General features: G+C 40.5%; 1 protein-coding gene and 1 long non-coding RNA gene across 5 annotated transcripts in view; both read right to left on the bottom strand.

The window, feature by feature from the left end:
• Nucleotides 1-18,325, bottom strand: part of plxnb1b (plexin b1b) — a 36,935-nt gene that overhangs the window by 16,427 nt on the left and 2,183 nt on the right. For 3 of the 4 annotated variants that reach the window (XM_025060006.1, XM_008320992.3, XM_025060007.1), the window contains 3 exons: nt 5,462-5,550; nt 3,527-4,691; nt 325-507 (listed from right to left, as the gene is read on the bottom strand). In XM_025060006.1, coding sequence (XP_024915774.1) covers nt 325-507; nt 3,527-4,681 — 1,338 coding nt within the window. In that variant the 5' untranslated portion in view covers nt 4,682-4,691; nt 5,462-5,550. Of the gene's footprint in view, nt 1-324; nt 508-3,526; nt 4,692-5,461; nt 5,551-6,703; nt 6,847-18,325 lie in introns of all 4 variants that reach the window. The other variant, XM_025060008.1, reaches the window with a different exon arrangement.
• Nucleotides 1,827-3,520, bottom strand: LOC112487727 (uncharacterized). Its single transcript, XR_003051083.1, has 2 exons — nt 2,436-3,520; nt 1,827-1,939 (listed from the first exon to the last, which is right to left on the bottom strand). It is a non-coding gene; the product is annotated as an uncharacterized LOC112487727 (long non-coding RNA).

Genomic DNA, 18,325 nt, shown 5'->3' with positions numbered 1-18,325 from the left:
AAGACACACATGTTGTACAGGTTTGACATTCAATTAGGAATAAGACTAATAAGACTTTCAAGATGGCTACGAGTTTACGTACATCCTGTGACTAGCCTCGACCCGCGACCAGCACACAGAGGAAAAACAGCCTCTACGGCTGCTGTGTCAATCACGAGACCACAGGTTTTATGCTAGCTCTGTTGGGTTCATTCAACATTATAAATAGTTCTTCTTCATAACCTTCATGTTTGGTCGTTTGTCGTCGTTAGACTGCCTCAGTGAAAGCATGGTGAAAATGTCAGTGTTAACTCCATCAAACAGTGGATGCTGTGTCTGTGTTACCTTGTGCAGATTTCCTCTCGAGTCTCCCAGGAAGGCAATTGTATGTCCTGACTTGATGCTGACAGCCACTGCAGTGAGACGAGCAGAAGGGCTGTCCAATATGGTTTCGGCCTTCACGGCAACTCGGCTGGCCATAGGGCTGGGGGTGTGGTCAGAGCCACAAGGGTAGGCTTCCAGTGTGTTCTAGCAGAAGAAACAAAACAGGACACTGTGAAGACGTGTGTAGGTCATCAAAGTGATGGGTGGAAAATGGGTGTTAATTCATTTAATAAACTTAATTAGATATGCATCTTTCCACAAGGTACAATTAAGACGGCCCAAGTTCAGCTGATTCTTCAGTTTCCAGTTTTGTCTTTAATGCTCCGTTGCTAAGTTTGTCGTAAATACTGTTGTTTACGTGCAAAACAAATTACTTATGTACAAAACAGTAACAACAACACTAAAAAAGTTATTTATATGGCTTTATGATTTCTTATGTTACAATACAAAAAAACAAATACAAATCTCAATGTGATAAAAGAATCAGTCTCCTGTTGTGTGCATATCTATATCCTTCTATCTACTTACAGTGCAGCCTTAAGACTCTATGAATCTGAATGAAAATATGTAAAACAAAACAAATGTGCTGCATTTCCAGCTTTCACTCGTTTCCACCTCTCATGCAGCGTTCAGTCTTCATCACTAGTGTTGTGCGTCTCCTTCCTCCCCATACGTACAGTACTTCCACAGTAACACAGACACATAAAGACGCGTTTATTTGTCAGGACAAAAGCTGAACAAATGTAGTAATGTCTCAGGGAACAGGAAGGAGGTTTCCATGGACACTTTATTCGTAACAATAAAATGACCGTAAACTTTGTATTAAAGCTGATAAAAAGCTCAATATACTGTCTCTTTCCCAGTAGACAGCCATCTCAGGATCTAGTTATGGAATATGATTATAACCAATGGTGCAATAGCAGAAGTGTTGGTCTAAATGGATTTTTAATTTGACACCATACCTGTAATGACTTTTCAGCTAGAACTCAAACCTCCACTTACCTCTGTCTGTTGTATCAAGTTAAGCTGAAAGGAAGGTAATGTAATTTCTTACGACCAGCCACAGTGGGCCAGTGTCTAGGTTCAGGAGGATAGGCCTCTTGCCAATATGGACGACTGTGCATTACATGCCCAATAATGGAGCTGCAGTATAAGATTCTCCAGCTCAGCCAGAAGTGCAAGGATCGTACGTACAGCATGTATGAAGTTCCTCAAATGTGTAAGACAGACAGGCAGACAGACAGACAGGCAGGCAGACAGGCAGACAGATAGGCAGACAGACAGACAGACAGACAGACAGACAGATGGGCAGACAGACAGATAGACAGACAGGCAGACAGACAGGCAGACAGACAGACAGGCAGGCAGACAAAATCAAGTTGTTTGGTTACTGTAGTATCAACTGCAGTACAGTTGTGTGGAGTGACTTCTACTAATAGAAGTGACAAAGGTGACACATTGACTTTTTTTTTATGTTCTTTATTCAACCTATAAGAGTTCTCTGGACATCCAAGGACTTCCTGGTCTGGTCCATCCATGGCCAGCTCTCAACACACATCCACATGTATGTTTGGACCTTTGAAAAAAACAGTACATGTATTAAAAATAACTTAGAATTATTTTGGCATACATATGAACTGTGCTAAAGTTCTTTATCCTGTTTTCATTTTCATTTCAAGTGTCACAGAAACACGGCGAGTAAGTCTTGGTAAAGTGTAAAGTCCAAACCACTGGCTCTGTGATTTATTTATTTTTATTATTCTATTACTGTAAAATCATGGGAAAACTGTTTATACCTTGTCTTTTATTGGTGCCAAATTGACTGCCTGAATATACCTAGTAAATAATACACTTTTATATTGATATACTTAAGTCACTTATACACTCCTTCACCTGTCTCCATTCTCATGCTTGTTTTTTTTTTCATTTTGCCGTTTATCCTCTCCATTCTCATGCTTGTTTTTTTTTTTCATTCTGCCAAACTGATTAAACCCTAACATCCATTTCTATTGCATGCGATAACAACTTATTTAAAGGTATTGGATTTAGCGTTGATGTGAAACAATACTCACTCTGCAATGGATCTTTGTCACCATCAGTGAAAAGGCCTCTTCCTCTTCCTCTTCTTTTTGCAGTAAACTAATCAGTGGTTTTGTGGGTGAGAGATTCTCAGTTCAGAGTGCAGGGTCAGATCGCAACTGACAGAAAAACTTCTGATGGAACAGAGCTGGAGAACTAACAAACTGTGCAAATAAAATCCTAATATTTGTTGCTGATGATAATGCAGAAATAGACAGAGTTTCCAGCTGAACATGTGCCGTCTGTTTGTTAATAAGGCGTCTGCAGAGCCTTATACCTGCCCGACACCAACCATCTTCAAAAAAGGCCTGGTCATAACTCAGAACTTTCCAGTTTAAATGTGGACATTTTCACAGCCGTCTCAGTGCATTCTTCCACAGTTCCACACACACGTCAGGACGTGTTTGTGTTCTTCTCAGGACAAAAACCAAACAAATCTATAAATGTCTGCAGTCAGAGAACTTATTACAAGAAGTAATTTCCGTTTAGTGGTTTCTTGTCGCATAAATTCTGGTTCACCGATGACCTTGACACACTCTGCTCTCCTATGTTTTTGAAAAGACTAGTATCACAATAGTGACTGTAAATACAGTACATGCCTCAGTTGTTTTCCCTTTGCAGAGATTTTTGGGGAATAACTAATAGTGGTTTTACTGTAAAATCTGGGAAAAGAGTGTTGACTGACCTGACCTTATAAAGATCCACCAAACCTGCTGTGCAGGGGAAGCAGAGAGCCATGTGATTAACAGTTACTTACAACCTTTCAATCAAAATAGATGAACTGTAACAAATGAAGTGCATTAGCATCACTACAGGGGAGGCTGTAGTTATCCCGTGGTTTTTGTTCTTTTGTCCAGTGTCATGGTAACAAACGCTTAATCTGAGACACTGAAACAGTTTGTTAACAGTTTGGCCAACATTATTACAGAGTAAGTGATCTGCAGCCTATCAAGGCAGGTGTTGAAAGAGAGCTGACAGTTGGGAAACAGGAACCTAAATCATCTTTCTGAAACATTAAGGAAGTGAAGGTTTGTGTTTTTCTAATGGATCAATAAAACACATTATTTGAATGTTCTTAACTCACGTTTGGCAGGTTAGCACAGTTGGATTTGACCTCATACTCAATGTAGGCCGCGTCCACTACTTCTTCTCTCCCCATCTTTGTGTAGCACAGGTCCCTGGTGGCATTAATCCTCTGATCCACATCTGCAAGATTGAACATGCACAAGGCCGAGTCCTCGCTGGGCTGAGACGATGAAGCCAGCCGGGTGGAGAAAACACCAACAAGGATCTCGGAGGCTTGACTATCCTCAACGACTTTAGAGAGCCCCAGCTGGACAGCTTGCAGCAAGTTGTAATTTTTCCCTGTCCTGGAACGGCATGTCAGCGGTACCTCTACGTAGGAGTAATAAGACTGGTCATCCAAACATACGCGGGAAATGTAGGTACGGTACTCCCGCGACTGTGACTTGAGATCTCGTCTGTAGAATAGGAAATAAACATGCTGACGGTAGGCAAACGAGGCCACGAAATGATGGTCGTACTCTGAGAGACGCCCAGCCACAGCTAATTTGGCGGCCTCCTCGTAGGAAAAGATGGGTTCCTGCTTTAGGTTTCTTGTGGAGATAGGTGGATGGCTGCTGGTGTAACCTCGGCCTACAAACAGAACAGGCTGTCTGTCAGGATGTGACCTAACAACAAGGCCAACAGTGCTAACGTTGGGGTGGTTGGCTGCTACATATTGCGTATCCACTGGTCGAGTCGTGGAAAACAGTACCCTATCTATTGAATCCAGATTTCTTTTCTGGCAAATTCCTTGACTGACGCTCCCACAGGTAATGAGTTCCATGGAATAAGGATCAATGAGGAGGAGCTTGTTATGGTTACTGGTCGTCCTTGCCTGAGGGCAGTTGGTTACTGTAACAGGAGGTAAACACTCTCGACTGTCTGTGACGGGTCCAGTTTCATCCTGGATTTCAGTTTGGAGGAACTGATCCAACTGAAAGAGGAGATCTCGGGCCCCCACATAAACCCGACCAACAGCAGGGTTGGGATGCAGGGCCAGGTGCTCAAACACAGTGTCGTTGCGGTCAAAGGTGGGGTAGGAGTAAGAAACGTCTGATCCTTGGACAGTAGCGTTGGGAAGTAGGATGACTGGCCAGACAGTGGCTGACAGCAGGAAGGACAGCAGTGCTCCGACTGCTAGCCCTGAAGGGTAGTGTACCATCCCTGGTAGCATGGTGGTGGAGCTGAGAGGAAGAAAAGGACAACTTCAGGTGAAAATATTTTCATTACTATTTTAGGTGAGCAAAACCACTGCCTTCATGTTGGATGATGGTCTGTTACATCTATTCAAGCCTTATGGGGTCGGCCTGTGGTTAGGACCTAAAGATAGTTGTCACTGGGAAACATAAAACCCTTTTGGTGCTCGATGGTACACTTTGAACCTAAGAACTAGCTTTACATATAAAGTAAATACTCTTAAGCAGAACATAACCCCTACAATGAAAAATTCAAATCCAACACATGACGTTTCTCATGTTACTTCATGTTTTGTTGAAGTCAGCTTCTTAACCTTCTCTGAGAGCATGGTTTGACTCTGGAGTCCAAATTCCAAAGGTCCGCAGCCCAAACCTAGTTCACTGCTGGACCAAACAGAGCTGACTGGTTGCACCGCAGATGTCATTCATCAAAGTTTCAATGTACATTTTGAGATTCCTTTTGACCAGTCAGTGTTCTAGAGTTTCTGCAGCTGCAGTTTTGAAAATCATGGTGAATGATCGTACATGACACCTGCCCCTTCCCCTTATTTGTTTTAGTCTTATTTAAAGCAACTTGATTTAGGATCATCGTTGGCACTGAACCCTAAAAACACAAAATTTAAGTATCCATTTCACCAGATACAATGTCGGTAAAATGCCGCTAACAAATATAAAAAAGAAAACACTTAGCATTTGTAAATACTGTAGCTACAGGAATACCATTCACACTGTGCTGAAACACAGACTTCAACTGTTACCATTTGTTTCCAGGGAGGTTCTACACAGGTGCGTCACCTCTTGATTTCCCGGCTGTAGGGGTTTAAAAGCACATTCCTCCGGAAACAGCCTGCAACACAGACACGAAAGGACAAAAAAAAAAAAAAAAAAAACTTAGTCTTGGATTTTATATATATAAAATTACTTTGCACCTACGCCCCAAACACAGGCTGTAATACTATTTCAGAGGGGCGTGTGCCATCGAAAATCCTTTTTTTTAAAATAAATAACTGCATTACATACACGTTAAAAAATGTAGAAACAAGCATTACCGATTGAAGTTGAGGGATTAGGCAACAATTGGTATAAAGAACAGAGAGGAAATCCAAAGATGTCCTTTTCACATGCAAAGTCTCACAAATGTGAAAACAAATGCTCCCTTTCATTAAATGTCAGATCACGATAACTATGCAGAGCACGGGTGCTTAAATGATAGACCTGCAGCAGCTGCAGGCATAATGAGCACTATTCAATTTGCACCAACACTACAGTATATGTCAGATTGGTAGGACACTTCCATGTAACGCAATAATGCACACGTTTAAAGGTCAAGCTAATTACCTAACAATGTTTAATTCTTTTTCCATGTTAACACTCAGATTAAGTCCAACATCTACTATAAAAAAATCATTCATTTGATTCTTGGACATTCTGCTGACATGTTTCTTCATTCACTGATGAGATGTTTGATTCATAAAATGTGGAGAACATTGACTGTTAAATTTGTACTACATTTTACAAGTTCACTCAGCCGTGCTGAGCTGTTTCTGTTAGCCAATGAAATGCGACCATAGAACGTGACCCTGTTTCAAGTGTTTTAAGAGACTTTCCCATGTGTTTTTGGATGTGATTTTTACAGAGGCTAAATTGAACCGACAACAACTGCAGCGAGAGGTTCGTTTTGGTCTGAAATGTTTACTGCAGCGAGAGGTTCGTTTTGGTCTGAACAATTTTTATGCATATGTGAAGCATTTCATTATCTTTATGTAAGTGTTAAAAATCAGCTTAACAATCAATTTTACAGCAACTATTACGCGCTAGGACTTTCACTTTGAAGCCTTGAGTAATACAATAACAACATTTATCCACACACAGCCTTAGGGGGAGGCCATGGGGAGTGGGAGATGGGCCTGCAGTCTGACTGCCTGTGGTCTGTCAGTGAGGAAGTCAGGCAGCTAATTACACATGGGCGTGTTGATTTGGAGGTGGCTGAGTTTGCTCACCAGCTGCTGGGGGAGGATCTTGTTAAATGCTGAGCTGAAATCCAACGGCTGCATTCTTATATGGGTGTTCTTATCCTTCAGATGGGCCACGCTCAGGTGAAGAGCAAAGGAAGTGCTGTCCTCTGTGGCATGGTTAGGTCAACCTGAAGTAGGAGGTGATAAAATCCTTTAACAGCCTCCCAAAGCACTTTGTCATCACGGAAGTGAGCTGACTGTCAGTGGCAGCAGCTCTGAACATCTGTTCACTCCTAACAGTCCTGCATGGCTTCGTAGTGAATTAACATCACAAAAGTGTCCTGAGAGCAGAGTTGGGGGAGGGCACAGCTCAGAGAACGTCCCCAACGTTGGAGTAGAACTAGCTCAGTGTGGTGACCGGGAGCACAACCCACGTATTACTGGAAATGAGGGGCAACAGTTTTCGTGTTTGCCTGCTTGTAATCTCCTGCTCTGATGAAAACCCCCTCTGTTCTTTTGCACTCAGCCCATGGGGAGATGAAAGACGAGAGGTTATGTATACACTGTAGTAACCCTGAATGTCAAAGAGAGAGGGATGAGCCCAAAGTGTTTATTTTTCAATAACTCAATTAAAGAATTTCTTTCTTTTTTTAAGTAATGTTTCATGGCTCGGCTCCCAGATCGGCTCTTCTAAAGCAAATTGGCTGAAGTAGCTCTGATACTGTTAACTGATAACATATATCTCCAGTTCTAATGAGGTAAGATGGCTACAAAAAAACCCTGTGAAATAAAAATATATAAAAAATATGAAATATATTCTGTTTGAATAGAGTGTACAGTACTTGGACAGTACAATGTTCACTTAAATCCAAAGATTAACATCCTGCCAAATCCAACACAGAGTGCCTACAGTAGTTATCGTGTGATCCAGCAGGGTGCTCTCAGCAAATGTCAACATTCTGTCCTCCCTTTGCCCATAAATAAAAGACAGTGATGTACTTTTCCGCTGGGCTGTTTACAGTAAACAGTCCTCGTGACCCCAGAGACAAGCTCCCGGAGATTTGCATGTTTCTTTCATCAAGGAGTACCTCAAAAATATTTCATTTCCATCGGGCTTAAGAAAGAGGAGATAGATGATAGATAGAACTTTATTAATCTCGGGAGTTTCCTTCGGGAAATTTAGGAAATACAACAGACAAATCTTTACCTGCCTGCTTTAGTTCTTTATCTGTGCACAAATCAAGCAGGCTGACACAGGTTAATAAAAAACACCACAGGGGAAGAGCAGACACTGCTGTGTGAATGTTGTTGATCACCTCCACCTACCAGGTTTGTCCCCCTGTTTTGAGGCACAAATGCACCAATACATGTGATTAAGACAAGAAAGTTAAATCATATTAATAACCACAGTCCATAGTTATCAACCAGAAACTGGTCGACTGAAGCCTTGAAATTTGGAAGATTCTTTTTACTATTACAGTTTAAGAACTCAAATTCCAAGTGCTGTGGTTTTATTGTGGCTCGACAAAAGAACACATCAGACTAAGGTGAAGTGGGCGTGCGTACTAGTTTGCCAGTCTTCCATGCTTGGCTGGCTGCCGTTTGTATTCTTGCTCAGAAACAGAAGACCTGGTCTTGGATCTTGGATCTTGATTGGGACCAAAACTACATTTTTGTGGTTACGCTCCAGTCCAGTGAGGAGGGCTGCTTGTCTATTTCAGAGTGGATTATAACTTACAGTCTCAAGGCTGTACTGCACTTATATATATATTTAGGTCTCAAAGCAACAGTTTCATCGACACAAAGATAGTCTTAGCCTAAACAAGTGTTTGTCATATTGTGTTTATGGTTTAACGGTTCAATGAGGACAGTTGGAAATTTAAGTAAGACAATAAAAAAAAAAGTACTTTTACACGAGCATTCAAACCCAATCAGGAAAGATTCATGTCCAGTTCATCAAACCGACGCATCTGAATACATTTACTCCAGCAGAATACGGACAGAGCCATCTGCTTACAGTGCAATCTTCCACTCTGAAATCAGATGGTGTGCTCCCTCTCTAATATATACTTGCACAGTCACATGCTTTCTTAAATGACAGCATTCAGCTAAAACTGAAATATGGGGTTTGGGTTACGTCCACGGAGAGCTGACAGGAGGATGCGACCACAGGCTGAGAGTTCATGGGAAAAACATTTTACTCCTCAACGTCATCTCCCTGATTCACTCACAAATCTTAATCGGTCTTACCCTTTTTGCCCCATGCCCCCCCAGATGAGTATATCTTCACTACTGCAGCATTCCAAATACTACTAATACTGATATTAAAATTCTGTTAAAAAACACAGTGTCACAAGATATGAGCCCAATCAAACAGAGGAGAGACCCGAGAGATGATCCTACCATGATTTATCTAAAGTTTAGCAGAAGCTAAAACACGACAATCCAGACGGAGTAGGATTTGGTACTGTTAGTGTTTACATATAGCTTTTCACACTACAGAAAAATACAACAAACATAAACTGTGTAGACTCATAATGAATCAAGAGTCAGTGTTATAACATTTTAAAACAAATGAGGAAAGGTGAAGCTGTGTATCTACAACATGGCAGATGAAACGCTTTACCTTCATCACCAGGACTGTCAATACTTTTACAGTGACAGTACAGGGAGGTGTGGTTTTCCCATTTGCCCCCATTCCCATCATAAGAGCTGCAGAATAAATTCTTTGATTTTGCAGGCCCTGGCTTGTACTCCTGATTCAACTTCTGTTCTGTTTGATAAGATTTCCTTCACTGAGACATGGTTGAACACTGGTGACTCCACTGTCTTTGTCCTAAACTCTTGCCCGCTCTATTGCTATTTTAGCACTCTGAGGATGTCAGGCAAGGGAGAAGGAATAATGATTATTTAAAAGAAATATATTTTTTAACTTTAACAGCCAAACAGCTGAAAAGAGCTTGAGGAAATAGTAACTTTTTCCAGCCCTGAAAGTTGTTAAATCATATTCAGTGTAATAAGTGCCACACAACAGGAGCCACAGATGAGTTTGATTAGTTCAGAACCTGCACTCCAGGCGAGCTGTGTCACATTGTAAATGAAAAGACAATATGCTGCTGCTGCTGCTGCTGCTGCTGCTCTCAGCCTGTGTTCCTTTATCAACACTGTGAGTGACTTTGAGACTCCTCCATGTTCCAGCACAGAGTTGCTCTCACAGTGGCAAGAGACACAAACGTCCTGGACATAAATGCCCCTAAAAGGGACACAAGCTAACTACACTTTAGACCTGGTTGTGTGAAATTACCCAAGCAGTGAAACATGAATGCAGGAGGGTAGAGCAAACGTGGGAGGGGAAAAATACATGCTGAAAGAAAGGTTGAAACTTGTTAGGAGACCTGCGTCAGGGTTAGTGATTTGATGAGGTTGCGTCAGATCTTTTTCAACTGATCTCTCCATCTCCTGCTCAACTGTCTGAATCAGCTCAAGACTGTGTCACTTACCATTTTAGAGGAAGTAGTCAGTCAAATCAAATCTACAGGTTCTCCCTCCAACACCACCCCTGCGAGGCTATTCAAGGTTTTGTTCCCTTGATTGGACCCTTAGTCCTTGGTATTATTAAAAGAAGCCTTAACTTCAGCATGCTCCCTAATCTTCTTAAGCATGCAGTGGTTAATCTCCTCATAAATAATCTGGCCTCGACACCTCAGTCTGTTCAAACTCCAATCTCCAAACTCTGGTCCAAAATGTTTGAGAAAACTGTAGAAAGTCTGAGCTCACACTCCACCAGCCGTGGAGCAGGGGTCTTCAGGACATCAAAGCGTGAATGTCTCTGTATTTTCTATAGTAATGAAAACAGAGATTACTTTGTTCAGGACAAACTGTACACCGAAACACCGCTGCAGTCAACATTGGTTCCTTTTAGTCATACAACAAAACCAGCTAGTGCAGAAAAGCTTCTTCCAGTAAAACGATCTCAACTCGTCTTGACTACCGTAGTAGACTTAATGCTGGAATCACTCTGACCTCTCACCCCTGCTTGTTTAAAACGCTGCTGCTTGTGTTTTTACTAGAATACACAGACATGAAAAAAAAAAATTCCACTCCTCACACCACTAGCTACAGCACCTGTGAGCCAAACAGTTATCAATACCTCTCTGACCTGCGTCCGTACTCTGAGATCAGGTAATCAGCTGCTTTTGCTCGTTCCTAAAACCAGGCTGAATATTAGAGTAAAGGAGCTTTTCCAGTTGCAGCTCCTGCGCTGTTGAACAAACCGCCTTAGAATATTACACCAACATTTTAGTTTTTCCTTTTCAAGTCTCTGTTAAAAATCACATTTGCCTTCAGCAAAGTGTGAGTGTATGTAGTGTTTTTACTTGCTTTTATCTCAGCTTTTCTACTGTGTCACAGTGTCCAGCGCTTTGGTTCAACTTTGCTGTTTTCAAATGTGCTTTACTCATAAGTTGATATTGACATTAAGGTAAAACTTAGTAGATGTTACAAGGTCACTGTGGTGTGGCAGGCCATTTTAGGTCAAAGTTTAAATGGTGCAATACTGAAGAGACAGTCTCTATTATTCAAGCAAGATGAGGCCAGACCTCTCATCTCCAGCCGAGCATGAAACCCTGAGCGTCTGCTAATGGTCAAATGATGTGCATTGTTAGGTATAAAAAAAAAGAACTAGACTAAACAAGTTGTATTGGGAAAAGATATGGTAGTTCATAGTTAGAAAATCTGACACCACATCATACTGATGTATAAACTCTTATGAGATGTTATATATATGTATATATAACTAAAGGGACAACTTGTACAGGTAGCTCCTATAGTTCTACATATTTACTCTTAAAGGTACTGCTGAACTCAGCCAGATGTACAATAATTATCAAGTGTCAAGATTGTTCAAATCAACAAACACAGTTGAGTCACAACAGGTTAGACTTACCAGCAAATACATGATGATATAACTCAGGTATAAGCTAAAATGATGCATTGTTCTAGTTTCCTAAAATAGTCACAATAAGGATTTTCTCATGAGAAGTGATTGTAAAGTCCTAAAATTAGAATGTGCTTCAACCTTAACTAATCAGTTGTTGTGATGTTTTATACAAACCATGGCTACTTGTGCTCTGGCTCAAAGACATGCCATAAAACCTGGCTTGTCATTGTAGCAAATGAAACAGCCTAACCAAAACCAACAGTGCCACCATTCAAATGTTGTTGAGCGGGTCTTTAAACTGCTACTGACAGTGTGCTTTTAGTTACAGCCCCTCTGTAATTAAATGCCAAAGAGTTCTGCTTTCTTTCCCCTCCTTAACCCATTTGGAAAATGCATACACAGTCTAAATACAAATTCTGCCCTGCCCTCCGAGGTGCACAGAGCAGATGCTTTTCTTCTCCGGCTCACACCACACAACTGGTTAGGAACAGTGAAGAGAGCCTGCAGCCGGGCTTTCCTAAGGTGTAGCCTTCAATCAAACAAAACGCCGACTCACTTCAGCCTTCTCTCCTCAGAACCGCATCATATGTTATGAACGTGGCTTCTTGTTCTATTTGAGAAAACTTTTTTCCAGTAAATGTTTGTCAGTAATATGATAACTGTCGTTAGTGGCAGTCCAAGAACTGTGTCACAGATTCACTGGGGCTGAGGTTTGAGTCCAGATCACCATGTTTCTCTCTATAAATTCAACAGGATTTGCGGTTCACTTCCTGATTCATATGCCCCATTTAGCAAACTCCATGAATTGGGGACTTGCCAAAATAACACGCAGATCTGCACAAAATCAAGGTTACCCCAACTGTGCTCCTACGTCAGAGCGAGAATTCCTTCATTTGGTTTACAACCCTTAACAATCAGGTCTTGAAAGTTATGACTGACACTTTTAAATCATTCCAACACCTCTCAGGTGTGTTGAAAAAATGCATTATTAAATTATTTTAATTGTCTAAAAAGGAGGTAATCATCATTAGACCAATTATCTCCGAGAATGGAAATGTATTTGAATGTCGATGCTGACCTACAATGATTTTCTTTCTGCATAAACGCGGTATCAGTATCTAGATTCCTAACACCCATGAGACGAATCACAGTGTGAAACAAATAAGGCGACATAAACTTAAACGACTCGACCGCCTGGGTAAACAGTACTATAAAATAACGCACTGGTGCTGTGCAGCAGCACAGTCAGAACAAAGAGTTAGCCATCGTCCTTGACCCGTAATAGAAAATCAATCTGATTTAGGAAAATAGGTTGAACGTTCCAATAAAAAAATTACTCAATAAAAAAAAACACTATAACACTTCCCCACTTTTTTTGTTAACGATTTGTTGTTATGGTGTTTTTTTAGGGCAGATAAGAAATTGATTAGTGATAATGATAATGGAATTAAATATACTATCCATGCTCTCTGATGCATGTAATCAATATAGGCCATGAATCTAGAGCTAGGAAACATGAAAGCACCTGAGAGCCAAGGAGTACGCAAATGACAGCAGTGCAAAAGACAGACTCTGTGTGTGTGTGTGTGTGTGTGTGTGCGTGTAATACTGATGCAAGTGTAGGACAGAGAGCGTCCTGACTGTGTGGACCAATCACTTGTCTGTGAGGCAGACCTGGCCACGGTCCTGACCCTGTGTGTGTGTCTGTGACCGACCCTTGTAAGGTTAACTGCAAATTGGAAAATAAAACTCTAATATGTTTACTTCATGAACGGATTAGAATGGCAAAAGTGTCAGAAAAATCCTCAAACTATGCAGCTGTGACTCTACTACCTCTCACACACACACACACCTTATCCTTTTTATGGTGCTGTTAAAGCGTCTCGTAGTGTCTTGAAATTTAGGTTTGACTGGGATTCTGGTGTTCCAGACAGGACACATTCTTTTCCTTGTCATCTGACACTATAATCCCACACTTCCATGAAACAAAGGTGTTTTTGCCAACGGAAGTCTCTTCCCTCCCGTACATTTCCAGTGTCTTGCCGTGCGTTTGCTGTATTGTTGCTCAGTGGGAGGGGTGTGGGCAGAGGGAGGAGACCAAGGGCCACAGAAAGACAAACCATGTTTATCATTTGTATTGACAGATGAATAGATAAATCTCAAAAACTCGTTATATCAGCCCGTTCTACTGACAAGCAAACAAAAAAACCGCATGACTGAAGAATGTAAAGCTGTGAACTGTTGTAAGCACATAATTTTGGCTTAGCAAAATTTACGACCCGAACTCAGGGGACCACCATTTTAAAGGGCAGAGCTTTCAAGTAGAACAGTAGGCCAAGTTTCCAGGCTTCAAGGAAAGGTTGTTGTTGGGTATGGCTAACACTGAAGCTGTGAACTCTACCAAGAAGCTGAACTAGGACCTGAACTTTTAACAGGCACATCCAACACAGCATTTGACATTCCATAGCAACACTCCCTCCCCCTTTCCCAGGACAGAGGGCTCCCCACCCTAAGGTTGTTCTAGTGGAATTCAGTAGGGGAGAGTTGTTTGAAGAGCGCTGTCCTGAGATAATGCGTTTCTGTGGAAACTGAGGACGTAGTGTTCTTCAGCAGCTTTCACTCCTGACACTTAGCAACAACACGCTGTTGGCATTTCAGACAACTGCCTTTCAATCTTTTCTGTGTGCCGCAGAAACCACAATAGCTTGAAACAGTGCTAGCTCAGTGAAAACAAATGTCTGAAGGACTATTTTTAACCACAGGATGATAAACTGGTCTATTTTTACAAGCTTTTACCACGACTTACCAAATATACAACACAAATTACAATTACATTTACTGCCTGGTACAGCTATGTATTTGTTACACACAAGGTTGACAGTAAAAGCGTACGTTTACCAATGTAGTTAAGTAGAGTTTTTGAGTAGAAGTAATTGAGTAGTATTTTATTACATTTACTTCATTACATTTAAAAGACAAATATCGTATTTTTCCTTCACTGGATATCTTTCACTTTTACAAATTTGTTTATGTACTTCAAAGTATATGTCAATATTTAATTATTTTGACAATATATTGTCAGGCACAATTTGTTACAAGCCTAATTTAAAGTGTAAATATATATATTGCTTTAAGAGCGTATCTTTCAGTCTTCATAAACTTCCTGTACACTTCATCACATTCTATATTTATCTTTCAGCCAACAGCAATAATCAAGCCTAATTTAAAGTGTAAATATATACAAATACATTAACAGCGTATTTTTAAGTCTTCAATAACTTCCTGTATACTTCATCACATTCTATTTTTATCTTTCAGCCAACAGCAATAACTGTTGTTTTTTTATGAATGTGTTTTTGACTGACCGACTGCCTGGATGTAACGGGCAATTTAAATTAATTTTTTTCAAATTTTTTCAAATGTAAAAGTTCATCAGTGGCACATAACATTTTAACATCTACATACATTTTTTTAGCTGAATTCACCCAACATAGAACTCCATCTTCCCAGCTGATCAACGTTATGTTTTGTTGAGTGCATGTGTGGAATGTCTGTGCAAACATGTGCTCTTCAACTGGACTCCGACTGTGCCGCATCACAAACCATCTCTGTGTGGTACAGTAAATGGACCATCCCCACTGCAGCTAACCAAATCTGATAAACAACTTTGTTTTCATATTTTTGGGGTGTGGGTGGTAGTTCATAGGGGTGTCACTGACTTGCTCGAAATTGTCCTGAATTTTCCCAAACTAGGTGGTTCAGACGTGGCCGTTCACCTCAGTCCAGCTACAGTACTTTAGTAAGACTAGTTTGGTTACTGGGTCTTTTGAGAGGGAATAATTTAACGCTTGAACAATTGATATAAATGTAACAAATTATTTGTTTGGTATCATTTTTGGGTTTTTTAATGAGGCACTTTTTCACTTAAAATAATTGACCACACTTGTAATAACTTATTTCTATAACATGTAGTCACTGGCCTGTGATCATTATCAGCAGTAACCTGGGTCTGTGCCAGGGGTGTGTCATTGTCATGGTTTACACTACAGGCTGCACAAATGACCTCAGGCTCTTCTACAGTCATTGGGTGGTTGTAGATTACACTATTTTCTGTTTAATGTGAATGAACATACATGTAAAAGTGTGAAGTCAAGACTTTTGACCTTTTTTTTTTTACTAATTGCATTTTACACTTTGCTTTGGAGGGCACCGGGCTTACTTTAACAATGTTCTGTTAGGATGTGGGAAATGTCATTAAAGCATTAAAACCTGAAGTTCACTTTAATTCATTGTTACTTTAAAATACTTTTAATCTATTTTATCCATAGTTTTAATATATTAAAATATTGTTTAATGTGACAAGACTGTCAGTCTATGTCAGGGTTGTCAAACATACGGCGCAGTGATGAATTTTGAAAGACACTTCATGTTGGTGATGTTTTGTCAAATTATATTTCATTACATATGAATATTTGCTAATGTTCTTGTACTTACTTGCAGGAAAACAAGGACTTATTGTCATTTATAGGTAATAGTTAACTGCATCAATGATGGTACTTGGTACAGGCAAGTACACAAATGAAAATACACGGACTTGTGGCAGGGAGATGAGGAGAGGTGAGTGGAGACTGTGGCCTTCCCTCATCCCCCTGGTATGTTAGAAGTTGACTGCTGCAGATTGGCAACATACACCACTCCGTCATCCAACTTTTTTTTTGTATGGGCGCCACTGCCCAAACACACTTATCTCACATGCCGCGTGGCTGTCATCAGATGCACGGCTGGATCGTGACAGATGCAGCCAGGACAGCTCCAGACAACAGAGAGTGACCTGTGTGTGCGTGTACGGCAACCTCAGGAATGAATGGAAAACACTGCAGCCAGCACATTGTGGTTGGGTCCTTTACTTTACATTACATTTCTGAATGCTCCCTGCAGCGCTGCATGTATCTGGCTCTCCATTTCACCACGTGCACATGAATTAGAGTTTACTGTCTCAACAAAACACAAAAAGAACCTTGAAGCTGATAATACATACTATGAAATAATGTATTAAATCACTCATGTAATTTTCTGTTCTAATTTTAGAACAGATAATAGAATAATTCCTAGGACTTGGTGGTGGTTCCTACTTTGTATCAAAGCCTTGTATGTAGTCGTATACGGCGCCCAGGGATGAGGCTATATTTATTGCCAGCTATCTAGAAATGTCCTCAAGTGTAGTGGAGGTATAGGGCAGGAGGAGTATCAGATTTCACTCCCTCTGCTCAGGATTTGCACCAGCAGGTTGTTTCTAACTCGTCTTTGGGCATTGGCTGGCATACACATTCTCATTTAACAGCTATAGCACATTGATGAGGTTAGTGATTTAGTGCCTAGTGATATAATTATATTTTCAGTGTAGAGTGTGGAACAGTACCCAGAGGAAGCGTTGAATGTCAAAGCTTGGCTGCACTAGATAACCTTGACTTTCTTTGAGAGCAGTCTCTTTGAAATGTTTTGATAACAGAAGCATTTACATACCACAAGGCAAAAAAAAAAAAAAAAAAAAAGTGCTGTTTAGGTCTGCACCTGTCAAATATTTTTGTAACAGTATTCCGTCAATTTTTTTTCACCAAACAATATATTCAAATATGATTTTTTTTAAGCTTAAAATGATGAATGGTGTGCAGGATATATAAGAATGATATCAAAACATGTAGATTTATAATGCTCTTTTATAGAAAAGTATAGGCTATATCAAATAAAATACGTGCCGTCAACTGTAACTCTGCCCAATTTATATTTTTATGTTTGTGTTACTGTATTGTGCTGTCGTTGTTACGTGTTTTCATCTTAAATTTGAGTTTACAATTTCCTTGTTGTCATTAATAAAGAATGAGAAAGAATTATTCAAGGTCCTCGAAAAACCAGTTCAGCCCTGGTTCTGTTATTAATGTTTACGTTATGTTCTGAAATGTTATGAAGATCACCGATGTGTAGTCAGCATGACATCATTCTGTAACGCATCATGGGAGTTTGCGGTGCATAAGGAACAGGCTGCAGTTTTTGAATGGAGTAGATTGCAGTATACAAAGTAATGCCAAGTTGACCATGACAACAGCGGTTCTCACGAGCTCTGTGGGACACGCATGAACAAAGGAATAGGCTTCTGTCGTTTTCCAGCATGAAGGAAAAACAGCTCAACACGCGTCTAAGAAGTCACGAACAGGCGACGTGCAGCATGGTTAGTTTGAACACTGGACATCAACCACACAAGCCAAAACAAATATTTTGTGCTAGGCTAAGTTTTGTTATACAGGATTGGCCCTTTTTTAGGCTTTGTACCTATATGAAATATTGTTCACCTTCATGGTCACCATTAAAACCTAAATCCTGAACACACATCCTTACTGGGGTCATTTATACTTATGTACTTCTTATAGTCCGATAAATAGGTCTTTGTTTTCCCTGAATTGTTTCGATAGTTGGCTTCCACCTTCCTCAGTGTCAGTACGTTAACGGGATGTCAGCTCAGTTTTAGGAAGGTGCAGTTTGTCCAGCCAGGTCTCCCCATACCCAGCCGTTCCTCCAAGACAACAGTCCAAGTGTGGGACTGTAAAAATGTCCCCTCATCTCAGTTCATTGTCTGTGTTAAAGGTTTCCTCTTGAGGAAGACAGAAGCTTAGCATCGGACCAAGTAAAGGTACAAATATATATATATATATATATATATATATATATATATA

This window comes from Cynoglossus semilaevis, chromosome 11, assembly GCF_000523025.1.
Source record: "Cynoglossus semilaevis isolate Cse_v1.0 chromosome 11, Cse_v1.0, whole genome shotgun sequence".
In the NCBI taxonomy this organism is placed as follows: domain Eukaryota; kingdom Metazoa; phylum Chordata; class Actinopteri; order Pleuronectiformes; family Cynoglossidae; genus Cynoglossus; species Cynoglossus semilaevis.
The sequence above is the reverse complement of the archived record's forward strand: the minus strand, read 5'-3'. Positions and strand labels throughout refer to the sequence as shown.